General features: G+C 42.0%; 1 protein-coding gene across 2 annotated transcripts in view; it reads left to right on the top strand.

Moving 5' to 3' along the window:
• PPFIBP2 (PPFIA binding protein 2) overlaps nucleotides 1-19,697 on the top strand; it is a 364,249-nt gene that overhangs the window by 245,173 nt on the left and 99,379 nt on the right. For both annotated transcript variants that reach the window (XM_082270389.1, XM_082270388.1), the window contains exons 7-9: nucleotides 3,588-3,719; nucleotides 16,290-16,382; nucleotides 17,346-17,457. In XM_082270389.1, coding sequence (XP_082126515.1) covers nucleotides 3,588-3,719; nucleotides 16,290-16,382; nucleotides 17,346-17,457 — 337 coding nt within the window. The remainder of the gene's footprint in view (nucleotides 1-3,587; nucleotides 3,720-16,289; nucleotides 16,383-17,345; nucleotides 17,458-19,697) is intronic.

Here is a 19,697-nt window from a genome sequence, read left to right as displayed (position 1 = left end):
AGACACGGAGCCATGGCTCGGTCCCCTCTCTCTCCTCATTGGCTCACTGACTTTGATTGACAGCAGCAGGAGCCAATGGCGTCCATTGTGTGTCTCAGCCAATCAGGAGGGAGAGTCTCAGACAGCCGAGTCTCTCGTGCAACATCACTGGATCCAGATGGAGCTCAGGTTAGTATTAGGGGGGGTGATGGGGGCTGCTGCACAAAGAAGGTTTTTGATCTTAATGCAGATATTTCATTAAAGCGGTTATATCCCCACCCCCAAAAAAAAAAAACCCTGCAGGCAATGGCATATTGTGCTAGTATTCATCACATACTAGCACATTATACTTACCTTAGAACGAAGCCCCAACACGGTCACCCGGACACCGCTGAGGCAGCTGACATGTTTCCTCAGCGTCTCTTCCAGGTTCGGCGGCTCCGGCGCTGTGAGTGGCCAGAGCCGCGATGAAGTCACTCCCGCGCATGCGCACGGGAGTTCACTTTTCGGCAAGGAGCCGGCAAGGAGCTCTGAAGGTCTGGCAAGATATGCTGGACCTTCAGAGCGCATGCGCGGCTGGTGTCAGCTTCTGCATGCAGGGTGAACATCTCTTAAACCGTGCAGGTTTAGGAGATATTAATTTTACCTACAGGTAAGACTTATTATAGGCTTACCTGTAGGTAAAAGTTAGAAAGTGAAGTATACTACCGCTTTAAGATAAAGAAAGCTTCTGCCTTTAGAACCGCTTTAAGGGCACGTTTACTTGGGCAGCCAAGTAAAAGCAGGTGGTTAAACTGCGGTTTTACCACTCTTCAACAGCACAGAAATGCATCCACCCAGCACTGTAGGCAGGTTGCGGCTAAAATTAAATGCCATGCATTTGGCAGGCAGAACCGCCACCAAACACATTTGATTCAAGTGAATATGAACACAATGCAACAGCCCTGCAACTGTGCCCAATACATGCTTGGTGGGTCAGTATGTTTGCTTCCATGTAAAACCCCCATGTAGCATTTTATATTGTTGTGGTTTTTGGTGATGTCACTGTGGCGTAATCTTGTTGTTGCTGGGAGTTAAATGTCACTCAGTGTTGCCCACTGAAACTTTGGCATTTTATATAAAGTAAAAGTGCACACTGTAACTGACAGGTCCTCTTTACAGGCTTAGTAGGTGTATAGTAGCGCTGGACCAGTTTAGGCCTGTTTTATATAAATCCAGAAAGCTATTTCTCCTTTAGGAATGTTCATCTGTAAAGAATGTACAGTAAGGAGCTGACCCAGTTGTGGTCTTCAGGCCCCTGCTTCTCCAATCGCATTCAACCAACCATTAAACAGATATTCAGTTAATGAGTAAAGTAAGGAGCACCTGGGAGAAATAGTCAAAAAGCTTAAAGATAACTTGAAATAAAATATTGTATAAACTACAACCAACGCATTTTGGGGGAAGGTCCTTTTTCATCCCCCAAGCTGGCATTTTCATGAATTTAGATCTGGAACCTGGATCTCAGACCACACAATTGGTTCATGGATGGTATGCAGTTCCCATTGAACCAAGATTCCCATAAACATTAAATGCCAGAATCCGGTTTGTCTCCAGTTTCTATAGGGATGTGTACAACAACCACAAACCAGCAGTTTCAGGGATCTGGAGTGCTTATGTGACTAGAGTGTTCCAACCAAAGAAAGAAACCGGCCAAGAAGACATTGTTAAAGTGCTTGGCTAGCCTAAGCTGATAATTCTATGTCTGTGTCCAAGAAGATGCAAGACTCATAAAAGCAGATGCCTAAAAAAGAAGCAAATAAGAGGGCAGGACTTAGGCATTGGGGCCACAGGATGGGGTTGAAAGGTGCCAGAATGCTTTAGGTTTAAAGAAAGAGAAGATAAGAGGGTCCTCTTACCTGACTGGTGATTGGGGTCTCAAGGGTCGATTGGAGGAAAAAGGTGGTCAGTGGCAATCTCAAGCCAACCAGTGTTCAAAGAGCTTCCTGCCTTACTATGCTGAATTGTTTAGCCTTTGACGGCAGCTAGTATGAGGGACTTTAAAGGTGGTCCATTTGTTGATGCTCAGGTTTGATGTTGAAGGTGGTCCATTTGTTGATGCTCAGGTTTGATGTTGAAGGTGGTCCATTTGTTGATATGCCTGGGCCTGCTTATGGTCCTCGGGTCCTCATAAGTCCTCATAAGAATCAACTGGGTCTCGCTACTGGGATATGCAAGGTGAAAATAAAATTATTTTTTATTTTTTATTTTATTTTATTTTCACCTTGCATATCCCAGTAGCGAGACCCAGTTGATTCTTATGAGGACCCGAGGACCATAAGCAGGCCCAAGCATATCACTCTTTTAAGTATGTATTACATGACCATAGGCGAAACAAATGTTTCCGAATGGCCAAAATAAAATTAATAAATACCTCTACTACCATTTCATATATTCACAGAGATGGTTGACATTTTTCCTTTAAAAAGGCTCCCCCGCCGAAACGCGTAGGAATTAAAAAAAACTCTCTCATACCAAGATCCAACGCCAATCCGAGACGTTCGGACCTCAAGAGAGAGACCAATGTCACTTCACCACGATGTCACTTCTTTCATATTCCTCTTCACTTTCACCTATGGGTCTTTAACCCATACACTATATGTAACATATCGGCTGTAACTTGAAACGTATGATATTTACTTTATATCTTATTTTGGAATAAATATTATTTTACTTTATATCTAAGATACCCCTTGTGTACTAGCCCTTCAAAAGTCCCACACACCTTGACTTGAGGCACCAAACCTCCCTTTTCAAAGATACTATAGGGATGACGGCTAAAACCGAACTAAAAAATTCTCAGGGAATCGCATACCTATAAAACTTTGAGAAAGTCTTTATTGGACGAAACCCGTCAAGAGGGCGGGCCATGATGTCACCAGAACTCACTGTGATTTGTTTGTTATTTTATTTTATTTTTTTGAACATTAGATTTTTATTAAGGTATAAAAGGGATACAACAAATGGTAAACATTTGTACAGATACTGACAGAGATTAGATACAAAGATCATTTATATAGTCTACAGGGTATTATTAGAATTGAAGACATTCCATTACATTCTGTTATGGCACCACAGTGTGGGTTTTCCATATATTTTCCGAGATTTGGCAAAATGTGAGTATTGAAGGCCAGTAGACGTTCGCATGAGTCGTTTTGGTCAACTATCCTTGTTACGTCCGAAAGATTGAGTGTGATGTTCAATTTACAATTTCTGACTATTATGGATCGAGTGGCCAGAAGGATGTGGGAGACTACTGGGCGGAACTCGGGAGGGTATCGGTCTATGCCAATGTTGAGTAGGGCCATTGCTTGATTAGGTTTGTTGAGGATGTTGGTTTATTTTTTATTTCATTTTATCACGTTTTGGGCTAATGATAGGAATGAGAAAAGTGCTACACTAGTCTTTTGTTATATAAAAAAAAAATGTGGGATATGGCCTAGTAGTAGTAGTAGTAGTAGTAGTGGTGGTTAGCTCTCACTGGAATACCCTTGTCATGTGATATTTAGATTCAAATACAACAAAACTCGTTCCCCAAGCTTAATCTAAAATTCCGTTCTATTTAATAGGAGCTTTTGAGCCGGACGTCTCTTGAAACCCAGAAGCTGGACCTCATGGCCGATGTCTCAAACCTAAAGATAAAGCTGGTTGGTTTGGAAAAAGAGAAGACCGACTATGAAGACTCTCATAACAAGGCAGAGGTTAGTGCACGCCCCGCCACTTATACTTGCTGACGTATAGTTATATACTGTATACACAAGCATCTGTCGGGCTTTGCTTGATTAGAGCTACATAAACTTGTCACCCGATCCTGCGGTACCTCATCCCAGCTGCAGCAGTGCCACTCCATCTATGTGATCTCAGAGCTTTGGTTCGCCTCCAGCAGAATAATTCCCCCATACATTTTAATTCAAGGTATACCTGTCATAAAGGAAATTCATAAGCTCCCATCACTGATCTCTTTCTGAAAATGCTGATTGCTTGGCTGTCTATGGATGCACTATTATTCCATTTGCTGACTAGGGCAAGCACTCAGTAAGTGGACCAGAGAAAAGTCTGAGCTCCTGAAATTCACACTCAGGGGTGGATTTTCTAAAGGCAAACTTTGTGCACTTTGTAAAATGCAGTTGCACTCTGCAAGTGCAGTTGCTCCAGAGCCTAATAAATGAGATAAAGCTTCAATTTGCAAAGAATACACAATAATGTGCAAGGAAAAATTAAAAAACAACATTTTTGCTTTCACATGATTGGATGATTAAAACGTTTTTGTTTTTCCAAAAATCGCAACAGGCCGATGTAATGTGGTCACTTTAGATGTAAACTTTCATCACTATAACATTGTAGAAGCTGGACACTATATACACAATCAGCAGCAATGCATGGCTGAGCTGCTTAACCATCCAGATCTAGGATTCTGCACGGACATGCAAGTCAGAAACTCAGTATGGGGTTTATTTACTAAAGGCAAATCCACTGTGCACTACAAGTGCACTGCAAGTCGCTGTAGAGAATATTTGGCTGAATTCGGACCTGAAACAGAGCCTAAAGCCCCGTACACACGTACTGATCGTCGGCCGAACGATCGGCCGTCTTTTGTCCAGGGCTGTCGTGTCTGTTGAAAACTGCAAAAGACTGCACATGAATTTTGTCGGCCAACAACAGCCGACTGCAGAAGTGATGTCATGTGATGGTTAACTTTCCTTGTCTTTTTTCTTTTCTGAGCATGCCCAGTCTTGTTAATCTGCTGTCTGTCGGCCGAAATCTGTACTGACTGGTGAACATTCGGCCGTTCTGGTGTTGGCCAACAAAAATTTTAATGCTTGCACGACAGATTCTGTTCGGCCGAAAATGCGCTGTCGGCTGTCGGAAGCATCATACTAACAAGCCTACAATCGGCTGATCAGTCGTCGGCCGAATATTTACGGCCGACAATCGGTACGTGTGTACGGGGCTAAAGACGCACAGGAACCTTTTCCACTGCGGACCGCAGCCGCCCCGGAGCTGTGTGAGCCAGCTCTATTGAGAGCAAGACTCACTCTCCTGTCATGCGAAATAGATGTAGGGAAACCGCTTCCAATTCGCATCAGTGTGAACCCAGCCTAATGCTGGCCATACACGTATAGATTTTTGGACGAAAATGTTCTTACAAACATTCTTTGAACATTCGATGAATGGACAAATGTCGTTCAAAAATTGTCTTTTGCTTTTAACATTCAGTTGGCTCACAGAGATACTGCGGCAGGCAGCCGCTCCTGCGCAAACCACCGTAGGTATACATCGGTCGTGCAGCTAGGGGGCGAGCATACGCCGCCGGCGGCGCGCTCCCCCTTGTCACAGGGGATCCCGATGCACGGGGCAGACAGCTCTGATTGCCGCCTGATCGCTCCCCGCTGAGAGAGAAGGACGGGTAGCTGTTGTAAACACAGCTGACCGTCTTTCTCCCTGGAATGATCACATAGCCCCTGTGATCCTTCTATATAGGATTACAGGTCTCTATGGTCATTTCACAAGCCCCGCCCTGCCCCCCGCCCACAGTTAGAAAACACTCCCCTAGGTACACATTTAACCCCTTGATCACTTATTGTATTAGCCCCTTCCCTGCCAGTGTCATTATTAAAGTAACAGTGCATATTTTTAGCACTGATTACTGTAGTAATGTCACTGGTCCCCCCAAAAGTGTTAAAAATGTCATTCAGGGGTCTGATCTGTCCACCACAATGTCGCAGTCCCGCAAAAAAACGCAGATCGCTGCCATTACTAGTAAAAAAAAAACAATAAAAATGACATACATTAGACGCGATAACTTTTGCGCAAACCAATCAAAATATGCTTATTGCGATTTTTTTTTTTTTACCAAAAATATGTAGCAGAAAACAAATTGGCCTAAAATGTTAAAAAAAAAATTGTATTTTTATTTTTTTTTGGGGGGGGGGGGGGATGTCATATAGTAGAATGTGAAAAAAAAAATTTTTTTCAGAATTGTCACTCTTTTTTTGGTTATAGCGCAAAAAATAAAAATCACAGAGGTGATCAAATACCACCTAAAGAAAGCTCTATTTGTGGGAAAAAAAGGAAATCAATTTTAATTAGGTACAGCGTCGCACCACTGCGCAATTGTCCGTTAAATAACGCAGTGCCGAATCACAAAATAGGGCCTGATCATTAAGGGGGCAAATCCTTCCGGCCCAGAAGTGGTTAACAAGTTAGAGAAAGCCAACAGGTTAAATCTCAACACTTCTGGGTGGATCGGTGATTTAAAACTTTGACCCACCCAAACCTTGGTTTGCTATATGGCTGCATAGCAGAAGGAGATTGACAACACCCACTGCAAGCCTGATTTTCATTTGCCGTTGGCATATTGCAACTCATCAGATTTTAGGCACTGGCTGAACTGAAAAGTGACTGTTAAAGGAATATGTAAGTGACCTAAAGGGTATTTTTATTGGTTTCCCTGGAGTAGTCCTTTGAAGTGATTAGACCATGCAGCAGGTGCTTGTTTGTATTGCCATCCGGCATGCTTTGCAGTCCCAGCATATGGAGGATGGTTGGCCTTCATACATGAACCTGCTAGTTTTCTTTGGCGGATAGAATGTGGAGATCAGGCTGTGTAGTGTACAGGATCCTGCTGAGCCGGGTTATTCATTGAGATCCCTCTCCAGATTGTGGTTACGTCAAGCATGCACGCCACTGCAGCTGTTTAATGCCTTTTATGTGTGAGTAACAAACACTCAGCCCAGTCCTCTTCTCCACCACTTTTCATCAACTTGTCATGTGTCAATGCTATCCTTACATACTCTGCATGTGTAACCAAACCTCATCTTCCAAAGACGTTGTGTGCAGGGAAAGTGATATGAATGATATAGTGGAACATACATTGCACTTGAAACCGATCAGTTTTTATTCAAATAAAGATAAAGGAATCTGTCTGTGACCTATAAACAACCAAGTGTTAACCAACACATTGTAAAATATACAGTGCTTCGCAAATGAGGCGCCAGAATAAGATCAATTACACACCAGAGACCCATTTGTTGTTAAATCCGTTGTGATGTTCTAAAGCTGGATACACACTTTACAATTTTCTTTAGATTTTTTCCTTTAGATTTACCAAAACCATATAATATGAGGTCAGACCTAAACACGTTCAATTTGTATGCAATCTGGCAGATCCTTGCACTACATAGTTGAAGGTAAAGCCTCGTACACACGCACTGATTGTTGGCCGACCGATCGGCTGACTTTTGTCCAGTGTTGTTGTGTCGGTTGAAATGAGCTCTAGACTTGCACTGGACTTTTGTTGGCCGACAGAAACCAACTTCAAAGTGATGTCATGTGATGGTTAACTTTCCGTGTGTTTTTTCTTCTCTGAGCATGCCCAGTCTTGCTCATCAGATTTTTGTCTGCCGAAATCTGTACTGACTGACGGAAAATCGGCCGTTTTGTTGACGGCCAACAAAAATTTTATAGCTTGCACACCAGATTTTCTTCGGCTGAAAAGTCGCAGTCGGTTGTCGGAAGCATCATACTAACAAGCCGACACTCAGCCGATCGGACTTTGTCCGAAAATTTACGGCCAACAATCGGTGCGTGTGTACGGGGCTTAAATCTAAAGGAAATCTACTAACAAAAGTTGTATAGCGTGTATCCAACTTTAATCTATTGATCTCGCAACCAACTTGGTGCTCTTTCACACTGGTGGCAATGCTTACCACCCTCGGGAAATTGATCTGTAGTATATCACTTTTCAGAGGGTGGTAAAGCGGCTAGCAGGCTTTTGGATGTGCTATTGCACCTGTCTTTTTTGTTTTGTTTTTGGTTTATTTATTATTTTTTTTGTTTGGTTTATTTGTTTATTTTTTTGTTTTGTTTTTTTGGTTTTGTTTTGCTTTTTTATTGCTAAATGGCAATTTTACACTGCAGGGCTTTGCCACAACTGCAAGCCAAATGTTTGGTTGGCAACTGCTGTGTGGCCTCACTGATGTCCGTGGTACCTGTCAAACCCTGCAGCACGAGTTAAAAATGTTGTGGCTGCAAAGCACCAGGGCATGTGTACAGCCCTGCCTGGCTGTAATGTTAGAATGCGGGTGGACTAAGCAACTGCAACTCAGCCATCCGTTTTTAACCCCCCCCCCCCCCCGGCTTCCTGTGTGAAACATCTGATTGCGTTTCTGTCTCTGAGGCTGGGTTCACTCACACTGTGTGCAGAGCAGCTTGCAGCAGAGGGTCTGGTGGGTCCCTGTTCACTGTTTCAGATCTGAATTTTGACCTGAAATGGACCAGTAGATGCACAGGACCCTTCTGCAATCTGCTCTGCCGCTGTCCCGAAGCCGTGTGAACCGGGTTCCATTGAGAGCCAGTCAGTCTCCTGACATGCGAAACCTGGATCCAATTTGCACCAGTGTGAACCCAGCCAAAATACAGACAATGAGCCAGGAAAAAAAAAAAAAATATATATATATATATATATATATATATATATATATATATATATATATATATATATATATATATATTATATATTTCATTTTGTTTGTTAACTTAAAAAAAGAAATCGTATTGCAGAGTGTTCCTATGATGGCAGTTTTGCAAAGCATTCTAGGTTTCCTAAAGGGTCAGCCCAGCAATGGCTTTTTCTTTTGTGACTATCTCACATTGGTTTGATTTTTTTTTTTTTTTATGGCATTTATGAACAGAGCAGGAAGGCAGAGGTGTCACAATTATTTAGGTGTGTATACAAATATAAGCTTCAGCTATTCAGCTCTGTATACAACATTGGATTTTCAGATAAACAAGTAAAGCCTGATTGGATTTTCAAGTGATTCTAAAGGATTTTTTAAAAATGTCATTTGAGTAATTGTCTTTGCACAGAGCAGCCCCGATTCTCCTCTTCTGGGTTCCCCCACCAGCACTCCTGGCTCCTCTCCGAGTGCCCCCTTCGCAAGCTGCTTACTATGGGGGCAATTTTTGTGGGCTCACTCCTGAGCTGCACTGTGTGTCTATTGACACATATTGAGGCTCTGCCCCGCCCCCTGCTCTCTCCTCAATGACTGTTATTGACAGCCAATGACTCTTGCTACTGCCTCGATCTCCAGTGAGGAAAGAGAGAGCTGGGAAAGCCACTGTTGAGCACAGCGCTGGATTGAGATTGGATTTAGGTAAGTATTGGGGGTGGGGGAGCTGCACACAGAAAGATTTTTACCTTAATGCAGAAGGGTAAAAAGTATTTTGCCTTTAGAACTACTTTACGTTTTTAAATCTGCTAGACACATGCCAGGTGCAACAAAACAAAAGGTGTTCAATGTAGCCACAGCCTGTCCCCTGCCAGCATGCTGTTAAAAAAAAAAAAAAAAAAAAAAGATCCTTGCACCCCCTGTTGAGTCAGACCTATAGCTCTGCAATAAGCAAAGTGCATGGCAGTCCTCTGCAGAGAGACCACTGCTTCCACACATAGAGCTCAGATCCTTTTCTACAGCATGCTTGCAAGAGACAGACTTTCTGAATAAATAAGCAGCAAAACCTTACAGTGAGGGAAAAAAATACCTGGGGACCCTGTGGTTTACCATGATTAACAGGGAGCTGCCTTCTTTGTTGGAGGTTAACTGACAAGGAAACAGACAAGGAAACAATCTATAATTTTATTGGTAGGCTTATTTTAACAGAGAGAGGCAGAATAACAACAAAAATATCCAGAAAAACCCATTAAAAAAATGTATAAATTGATTTGCATTTTAATGCATGAAATAAGTATTTGATCCCCAATCAGCAAGATTTCTGGCTCCCAGGTGTCTTCTATATAGAGGCTCAGAGGAAGAGGCACGGCCTCAAAACGCGTCAGCCCTTCGTCTTCACGAGACATTGGACTTATAATAAGGACGTTGCTCTATGGAATTGATATGCTGGATTATATCGCATGTTTGTGAGTAGCTTATTTTGAACACTTTTTTTCATTAAAAGCCCACTGAGAATAATGCACTAGGCTGGTGCGCCATTTTCTTTCTTATTTGCAGCCTTCTATATAGGTAATGAGCTGAGATTAGGAGCATTCTCTTAAAGGGAGTGCTCCTAATATCAGCTTGTTACCTGTATAAAAGACACCTGTCCACAGACGCAATCAATCAGATTCCAATCTCTCCACCATGGCCAAAACCAAAGAGCTGTCCAAGGATGTCAGGGACACGATTGTAGACCTACACAAGGCTGTAATGGGCTACGAGACCATCGCCAAGCAGCTTGATAAGAGGGTGACAACAGTTGGTGCGATTTTTCGCAAATGGAAGAAACATAATATACTTGTCAATCTCCCTCGGTCTGGGGCTCCATGCAAGATCTCACCTCGTGGAAATTCAATGATCATGGGAAGGGTGGGGAATCAGCCCAGAACTACATGGGAGAATCTTGTCAATGATCTCAATGTAGCTGGGACTGTAGTCACCAAGAAAACAATTGGTAACACACTACGTTATGAATGCCGGCAGGGTCCACCTGCTCAAGAAAGCACATATACAGGCTCGTCTGAAGTTTGCTAATGAACATCTGAATGATTCAGAGGAGATCTGGATGAAAGTGTGGTGGTCAGATGAGACCAAAATCGCTCTTTGACATCAACTCAATTCAGCTCGCCGTGTTTGGAGGAGGAGGAATGCTGACTATCCCACTGTCAAACATGGAGGTGGAAACAATATGCTTTGGGGGAGTTTTTCTGCTAAAGGGACAGGACAACTTCACCGCTTGAAAGGAACGATGGACGCGGCCATGTACTGTCAAATCTTGGGTGAGAACCTCCTTCCCTCAGCCAGGGCATTGAAAATGGGTCATGGATGGGTATTCCAGCATGACAATGACCCAAAACACAAGGCCAAAGCAACAAATAAGTGACCTATAAAGAAGCACATTAAGGTCCTTGAATGTAATCAAAGAGAAAGTTTGACCGCACTCAGGAGAAGATGAAAATGGAAGTGTTTAATTCCCCATAGAACTTGAATACATACAGTGCATCATACAGACATGGGACAGGTTGACGCGTTTCACGATTCTTTAGATTGCTTACTCATAAGCGAGTAAGCAATCTAAAGAATCATGAAACGCGTCAACCTGTCCCATGTCTGTATGATGCACTGTATGTATTCAAGTTCTATGCGGAATTAAACACTTCCATTTTCATCTTCTCCTGAGTGCGGTCAAACTTTCTCTTTGATTACTTGACTACTGGATGGCGGAACCGACCTGCATCGGAGTGCTTTGCCTCACCTGAGCTACAAAGGTCCTGGAATGGCTTAGCCAGTTTTCCAGACCTTAATCCCATAGAAAATATGTGGAGGGAGCTGAGGGTTCCAGTTACCAAATGTCAGCCTCGAAACCTTAATGACTTGGAGAGTATCTGCAAAGAGGAGTGGGACAAAATCCCTCCTGAGATGTGTGCAAACCTGGTGGCCAACTACAAGAAACGTCTGACCTCCGTGATTGCCAACAAGGGTTTTACCACCAAGTACTAAGTATGTTTTGTGAAGGGGTCAAATACTTATTTCACTCATTAAAATGCAAATCCATTTATAACTTTTTTGAAATGTGTTTTTCTGGATATTTGTGTTTGTTATTCTGTCTCTCACTGTTAAAATAAACCTACCATTAAAATTATAGACTGATCATTTCTTTGTCAGTGGGCAAACGTACAAAATCAGCAGGGGATCAAATACTTTATTCCCTCACTGTATAAAATATTTAAGCTCACATTCATGTAGGCATCCCAAATTTGTTAAATGACTAGAACATTTTTTTTCTTAGAACTCAAGATTACACAAGGTGCCCCCAATCTTACACCCCCCCCCCCCCAAGTTATTTGCAGGAACTGCTGCCCTGAATGATGATCAGACAGGACGTGTGTGTGATCAGCAACTATCAACACCCACTTCTCTATTTTTCTGTGTCTCTGATGTACAATGTATTCTGCTTCTCTCACTTTCAGGAAGGAGCTTTCTCTAATCTTTCTCTTCGATTTTGCAGTCTGTGGTCAATATGATAAATGAGCTCCAGGAGCAAATGTGCCAACTACAGATGGAGATCACTAGTAAGATCCAAGAGAGGGAGGAGACCCAGACTAGCCTGTCTGATTTGACTGAACCTCTTCATGTCGACCTGAAAGAACTGATAGAGCCTCCACAGCCCATGAAGTGCCCGGGTTGTGAGGGGAAGGATGTATGAGAAGTATTGTGCACCTTGCATGAGACTTGAAGTGTGTACTAATTTACTGCAAGTAAAATCGCAGATAGACAGGGCTATCCATAATGCGTCAGTTGGGGTACTGCAACACGGATATATGAGCAAAAAGGAACCACATACATTCTAAAAAGTGAAAAGCCAATGACACCCAAAACTATTTACGTTTTTTGTGTGGTTGCTGTCAAGTTTAAATCTCTCTGAGCAAAGTATGAATGAGAGCACCACAGGTTAGTGGCAGTCCAGCAAAAGTTTAATTAATAAAAAGTTAGACGCTAAATCAACGCGTTTCAGGGGCTCAGTGCTCCCCCTTCATCAGGGCTTAGAAACAAGGTTTAGTGAAGGGGAGTTCTGAGCTTGTTGGCTTTATTGTCAGGCTTTTTAGCAGGAATAAAAAAACTTCCGCTGGACTGGCACTAAGTTGTGGCACTCTTATTCTTTTACACTTTGCTCAGACTTTTCCGGGGACCCTGTGGTGTGGTATACCATGATTAACAGGGAGCTGCCTTCCTCATTGGAGGTTAAATATTTAAATCAACCTTTCCACTTCAGTTCAGCACTTCTACATGGCTTTTATAGGTTAAAACATGTCGGCCTTTTACACCAGTGTAAAACAAGAAAAGTGTCCATAAGCCACACATCGCTGCAAATCCAGTGTAAAAGAGTGACATCCTCAGCCTTGGCTCTGACCAGGCCACGTCCCCAACATGTTTCGCTCCGCCCCCTGGAGCCTAATCATGTGGATTAAGCTTTTACACCAGTTGGATGCTCCAGAGATCCCCTCTGGATATTCAAGTGCTGCCAAAATGCGTTCGCTGTAAAAGGCCCAATGTCACACCCACCCTACTGGAAACATTGTTAGTAATATGGAATACATATATGGTAGGGGAGTCCAACTATGAGAGCTCACCTGTTGTGGCCTTCTGGGGAGGTGGAGATTTAAATTGCTGATGCAAAATCTCATTGCTGGAGACTCTGCAAGGTCTAAAAAACCGCCAATCCCACCAAATCGTGTTCAGATGGATTGCGTACATGACCCTACCACATGGACACTCTACAATTAAGCATGCTAGTCTACATCAGGCAGATGAGCATGTTTGTATCTATGTAGGGGGAAGGGAAAACAATGTGACCACTGTCTTTGAGTAAACCGTGCTTTGCTGGGAAAATGCATCCCAGCCAATAAATTTTCCCTCAAGCAGGCTGAGTCAGGAAACCTTGGCAAGGGTCATAGCAGGGTCTACAAACTTTTCCCAGTCTGTTCATAAACATCCTGTTTCGAGTACATTTTGTAATGTCTGTAGGCACCTCATTTTTTAACCGTTCTGCAGACTACACGAAGGGCTCTCGGGGCTTTACAACAGATAAGCTGTAATACCAGATTTCACCAGCAGGTGACAACATAGTTGAACTTACAGCTTTGGGACCCAGTGAAATTGGAGACTCCAATGAAGAGCAGGAGCCGTTATATTTGAGACTGCAGTAATTTTATAATAATGTTCATAATTTGGTCTGATAATTGGTTCAGCCCAGAAAGGTGCCACTTTCTTAGCGAGCTATGGGTAAAGCTATCACCCTATGCAGCCAATAATAACTAAATTGTGACCTGTAAGTACTTCTCCTATCCTTCAACTAATATTGCGTTGTGTTGATTTGTTTGATGTGAGTGTTATTGTAATTTACGAACTGTGTGATTTATTATTGGAAAATTATATTCTGTAAATGTGCGTTATTTAAAGAAAAGACTATGCTTTAATTTCTTTGACAGTTGTGATGTTAATTTTTTAATTTTGTAGGTTTAACACCTTTTACAACATATTCGTTATATAGGGATGGTGATAAAATACTGGCCCCTACTGTGATCATGGCTGTTAGTGACAACTTGGGTATAACCAGCCTGAAGTGCATACAAATGTGCACAGCTGCCATGTGTGCCCGTATGCTTGGTCCCACCTATGTATGTGCATGAGTGGGTTCTTTAAACGGTCAACAGCAGGATGCATAGCTCTTACCACCTGGTGCAGAATACACTGCCTAGAGCCTTCTAAAAACAGGAGGTATCTGCATGTCTCCATTCAATTGTAAATCTCTAAAATATAGGAGTTTATTCCTTATCCTTAAGCAGGGTATACAATACACGCACCATAATTCCACCTGTTTAACAGGAACCGGATGAATTTCTTTGTGTGTACCGCTGTCTGTTAAACAAGGGATAGTCTGATGAATGGTCATGCTGGAAAACCAGCATTTGTTCAGGACAGCCAATGGCTTCAGCAAATATCTGTGTATTCTGATAGGGGAGAGCCCCCACAGTCAGAATGCAATGGTGCGATGGGGGAGATCCCTGCATCAGCATTGCTTGCTTGGATATGGGGATCTGTCAGTTTTGTTTTCTGGTTGAATGAAAAAGCAATTAATATCACTATAAAGGCATCTGCTTCCCTGTGATAAACAATGAAGCTGCCTTCCCTATAGTAGAATACTATTAAACAGTGAAATCAAAGAAAGGGGAATTAGTGCTTTTTCAAACCTCAACAAAAAATAACTACAAAAAAAAAAAGTCTATATAAAGTCCATAAATCAATCGTGACAATCCCACACCACTTTTAATCTTTTTTTTTTTTTTTTTGATCACTTTTATTCCTATTACACGGAATGTAAACATCCCTTGTAATAGGAATAGTGAATGACAGGTCCTCTTTATGGGGAGATCTGGGGTCAATAAGACCTCAAATCTCTCGTACAGGCTAAAAAGCCTGAAATAAAAAAATAAAAAATCTCAGCTGAATTCCGAGCTCAGTGCAGTATTGAAACTGCTAGGCCAGGCGTGACGTCATCACATCGCACCCGGGCCTCCAAGAGTTATAGAGACTACCGGGGACCATCTGAGGGCAGTGGGTTGCAGGATTTTGACGCCACTTTACCGCGATTTTGACGCTACTTTGACTGGACATGAAGCAATGCCTGTGTAATCTTGAGGTCTATAGACCTCAAGTTGCATCAAATTTGCACCAAAGTAGTGAAGGGACTCATTGGAAATCATGGGGTATGACTTGTCGTGTGACTTTGCAGTCCCAAGTCGCAGGAAAACGCACAAGTGTAAAAGGGGCCTTAGTTGTACTTTAGTTAAGAATTTTAGGCTTAATGATTATTCTATATCCTTAGTAGAACTAATGTACTGTATAAGCAAAACTTTATTTATTCATTTTAGATAGAGCAAGGGAGGGTTATAACCTGTTCGTTTTTTTTTTTTTTTTTTTTTCTTCCCCATCTGTGTCCCATTTCTGAGATTTCCCTTCACTTCCCTTGGCATAGCCAAAACAGGAAGTGGAAGGAAATCCCTGCAAATTAAGGGATATCCTTAGGGCCCCAGAACTACTGTCCCCATTGGAAGATTTCCCTTTTACTTTTCTGGGGGCAACCCAAAATTTGGGATTTTCTTTACTTTCACTTTCGATGATGGCGATAAACAGGACAGACAGGGTGAATCCCCTTAACGGGGGCAAAGACCACAATAAAAACTGACAGGTATTCTAATCCCTCTCCACTCTATACAAAGTAAAGACAGAGGGAGCCTTGGGATTTGCAGTTTGTCAACCACTTTAGGCCTGAATGTTGCTCTAGCATGACCTAAGACAGGTGGAGTCCTAATGCTGAAGATTCCAATCTCACTGTGTTTTCAGGCATCTATCTTCAGCTATAAATGTCAGTTTTTGTTGTAGTCAGAGCCTTGTCTTTCCTCCGGGGTGGTTCATGCAGTAGAATATATAACATTGTTTATGTTGCCTAGAGCTACACATGGACTTGCTGAGACTTCTACTCTTCTCTCACATGTTCTCCTGTGATCGTGCTGAGTTGGGTGGGATGGCTTCTTATCGGTAAATAGCATCAGATTCAAGTGCGGACAGGCCAACTTCTTCATGTGATGACGCTTGGTGTTTACTGCATGAGTTTGTCAGTGTGTCAGCGAGCATTCAGGATTGTGCACCTGTGTGGTGTGGCCGGGTGCAAGTTTCTTGCCTCTAATCATGGCCTATTTGTCCTGGTCCTTTTCACAGATGCTGCTACAAGAACTGAAAAGCCTCAAAATAAAAGTGGAAGAACTGGAAAATGAGAGGGCACAATATGAATGGAAACTTAAAGCAACAAAGGTGGGTCAAATGTTTTGTGTTTAGCCGATGGCAGTGCTATGTTAACACTTCGATCCTTTTCATTTTTTTAACATGCACAACTCCATTGTTTGCCATTTATTTTGTAAAACTTTTTCATATCTGTGCCCTTACAACACATAATTCCCATGGTTTGGTATCGGGGAGATGTCAAGTTCTGTCTTGGCACTAGAGATGAGGGGGATTGGTTCACACAAACATTGGTCACGTCAGATTGACCATTCATGGAAGACAAACCAATACTTTGGACCGTTAGTCCATCTTGGAGAAATAATGATTTAGTATGGCCCAAAAAAGGGCAGTTATTTAATGATGATGTGCCATGCCCTAGGGCTGCTCAAACACCAAATGGCCCATGGAGATCAGCAAATCTGGACATTGGATATAGTAATGAACTATTTAGAAAGGCTACCACTCCAGTTCAGTTCATTTTTAGGTAGGCAAATAATCCACCTTGCAAAACCGATTGTGGCACCAGATTTGCCAGGTTACTGGTGGAGCAAATAGTTACAGATTTGCTCTAGTCTTCACTATTTGTCACATTTTCCGACATTTCCCATGTTCCCTCATTTGTGCCCCATTTGTGCAAGTGGTGCAGAGGGTGATGTGTTGTCTACCGGCTGTTTTTACTTTCCATCTTATCCTCCTTGTGCCCCCTGAATATTGCGTTCTGATTGAGGTCTGCTCAGTTTACAGAGCCCCCCTAACACTATAACCAGCTTGTTTGCTTCATTGCATGGCTCTTCAAAGTGCCTTTCCAGGAAACCCTGGTGAGCCTTCATATATGTAGGGCTTCTGTGCAGTACCATGTAGAACATCCTAGTTTTTTCCCCCAATAGTTTTGATGCACATGACAATGCTAAATATACTGAATTCCATATTGTAAGGGTTTATCTGAAACCAAAATGGCTTGTGTGCTATATTTGATAAAACATTATTTTTTAGGCTGAAATTGCACAACTACAGGAACAACTGGCATTGAAAGATGCTGAAATAGAACGTCTGCAGAGTCAGATAACTTCAAGAACCACTGCACAAAATGAATCTTCAGAAAGAGGTATATAGTATATCTTTTTCTAATTAACTTTCCTAATTGCTATATGATTGCATTAAACATATTATGCCTCAATGTGTCTTTATTAGTAATGACACTTTTATTGCATTCCACATTTATTTGTCATTTGCTTAATTCTGATGGCTTTTACTATAGTTTTTTCATTAGTTTTTTCAACATATACATTTTTATTAAAGCAGATTTCAGCAGAATCCCTTTTCACTAGTTTTGAACAGTTGGGGGTGGGTTATGCTGGCCATACATTATACAATTTTCTTTTTCAATTTCCTTTACATTTACCTTCAACTATGTAGTTCAAGGGCCTGCCTGATTGCATGCAAATTGATTTTAGGTTTGACCTCATATTATATGGTTTTGATAAATCCTAAAGGCAAATTGTCCAAGAAAAATGTATATTGTATGGCCAGCCTTAGAGCCTATGTTTTTAGGTTTTTATTATGTCCTCATTAGGGAGATATCATTGCACTACCTGTTCTGGAGACATGAGCAAGTAAGAAGAAAATCCCTAAAGGAGAGTTACAGCCAAAACGCGTTTGGCTGTACTTCTCCTGTGGATCACAGGAGTACGGTTTGTTCTTCACTCCTGTGACCCGTTTTCAGCAGATAGCGGGTTGGGACCCGCTGTTGGCTGAGGTCACAGAGCTGTTCCAGGCTCGGAAAAGATTGTGACCATATGGTCGTGATCCACACACATGCCTAGACTGGCACCCAGCACAGCCTGAGCAGCCCGCTCTCGCCCCCTTCACAGCCCAGTGCTCCAGTTACGCACGCGGGGTGACTGACCCGCAGCAGCTCTCTGCTCAGGGAGCTGTGAGAACTGAGCGATCGGCTGTGTTTGCTCGGTTCTTAGTCTTAGAGCTGGCGGGGGGACAGATGCAGAATCCGACCGATGCTGCATTCACCCAAGTAAGTATTATTCTGGATAAAAAAAAAACAAATCCCATACTTCTCTTAAAAAAATAAGGAACAATCTCTTCCTTTGACAGTTGTTACTGGAACAGTTGTCCCTTCTGGATGATCTCCTTTTTACACCTGTCCAGAGACGCAGATGGCAAGAAAAACCCTGCCTTGCCCTACCCAATGGAAAGAAAAATGGCTGTAATTGAACATTTTTCCAGAGGACAACACAGCCCCAGTCCTCCCCTTTTTTAAGGCATGGTCTAACCATGCCTCATATTTCAAAGTGGCAGATGTTTAGTGACCAGGAGGTGATAATTACAAGAGAATAAAAGTAATAAAGGGGGGAAAGTTGACAGCATAGAGTACAGACCACAGAGAGATCACGATCACCATTGGCAAGAAAAATTTAGTTGTGGACAAAAACAAGAACATTTAGGATTTCTCAGAGAAACTGAACAACATAACAGTTAAAAAATAAATAAAAATAAATTAATAAAAAAAAAAATATATATATATATATATATATAATATAATATAATATAATATAATATAATATAATATAATATAATATAACATAACATACATACATACATTTTGTTTACCAAATGGTGGATGTTTCTTTTCAATATACTGTGGAATGTCAATGGAAGAGTTTAGGTTAATCTGGACTAGAACGTCAGGAAATATATTGTTCAGTCTGTTTAGTGGTTTTAGAAGAACAAAAACCTCTAGCCTCATTGCCTATCTAAAAAGGTGTTAGAACTGTGTGGCCAGTGACAAGTTTACTGACATTTACAAATTGGCCTCATTGACTCACTGCATCCAGATAAAGGGTCATAAATCACACTTAGAGCAACCTGTTCATCCAGGTTTTGTCACAACAAGGAATCCTAGCCTAATTTTGAGATAATGTGTGTTTCAAGTAGAGATCTGAAGGTAGGGATTGTCCCTTTTTTAAAGTGGACTGTACATGACACTAGAAGGCCCTCTTTTGTAGCTTAAAAAAAAAAACAAAAGTAATTTAAACCTCTGAAGAAGAAAGTTCAAATGCTTATCTTACACCCCAACTTCTCATGAGCTTGCTTTGGTGGAGATGTCACCGGGCCTTCTTCCAGGATGCACAGGTTCCCAAATATCACAGGTCAAGTCTGTGTGGGATGCCTGTGAGGTACTAGAGCAAGTTCTCATAAGAATTGGAATCTTCAGCTTCTCCAAGACCCCAGGAAAAGGCCCAATGATATCACCTTTACTTACATCTTTAGGAAGCAGATAGAAGCAATAGTGTAAAGTGAGTAACTTCAACGTTATTTTTTACGTATGCT

Source organism: Pelophylax lessonae, assembly GCF_965119305.1.
Source record: "Pelophylax lessonae genome assembly, chromosome: 10".
In the NCBI taxonomy this organism is placed as follows: Eukaryota; Metazoa; Chordata; class Amphibia; order Anura; family Ranidae; genus Pelophylax; species Pelophylax lessonae.
The sequence above is the reverse complement of the archived record's forward strand: the minus strand, read 5'-3'. Positions and strand labels throughout refer to the sequence as shown.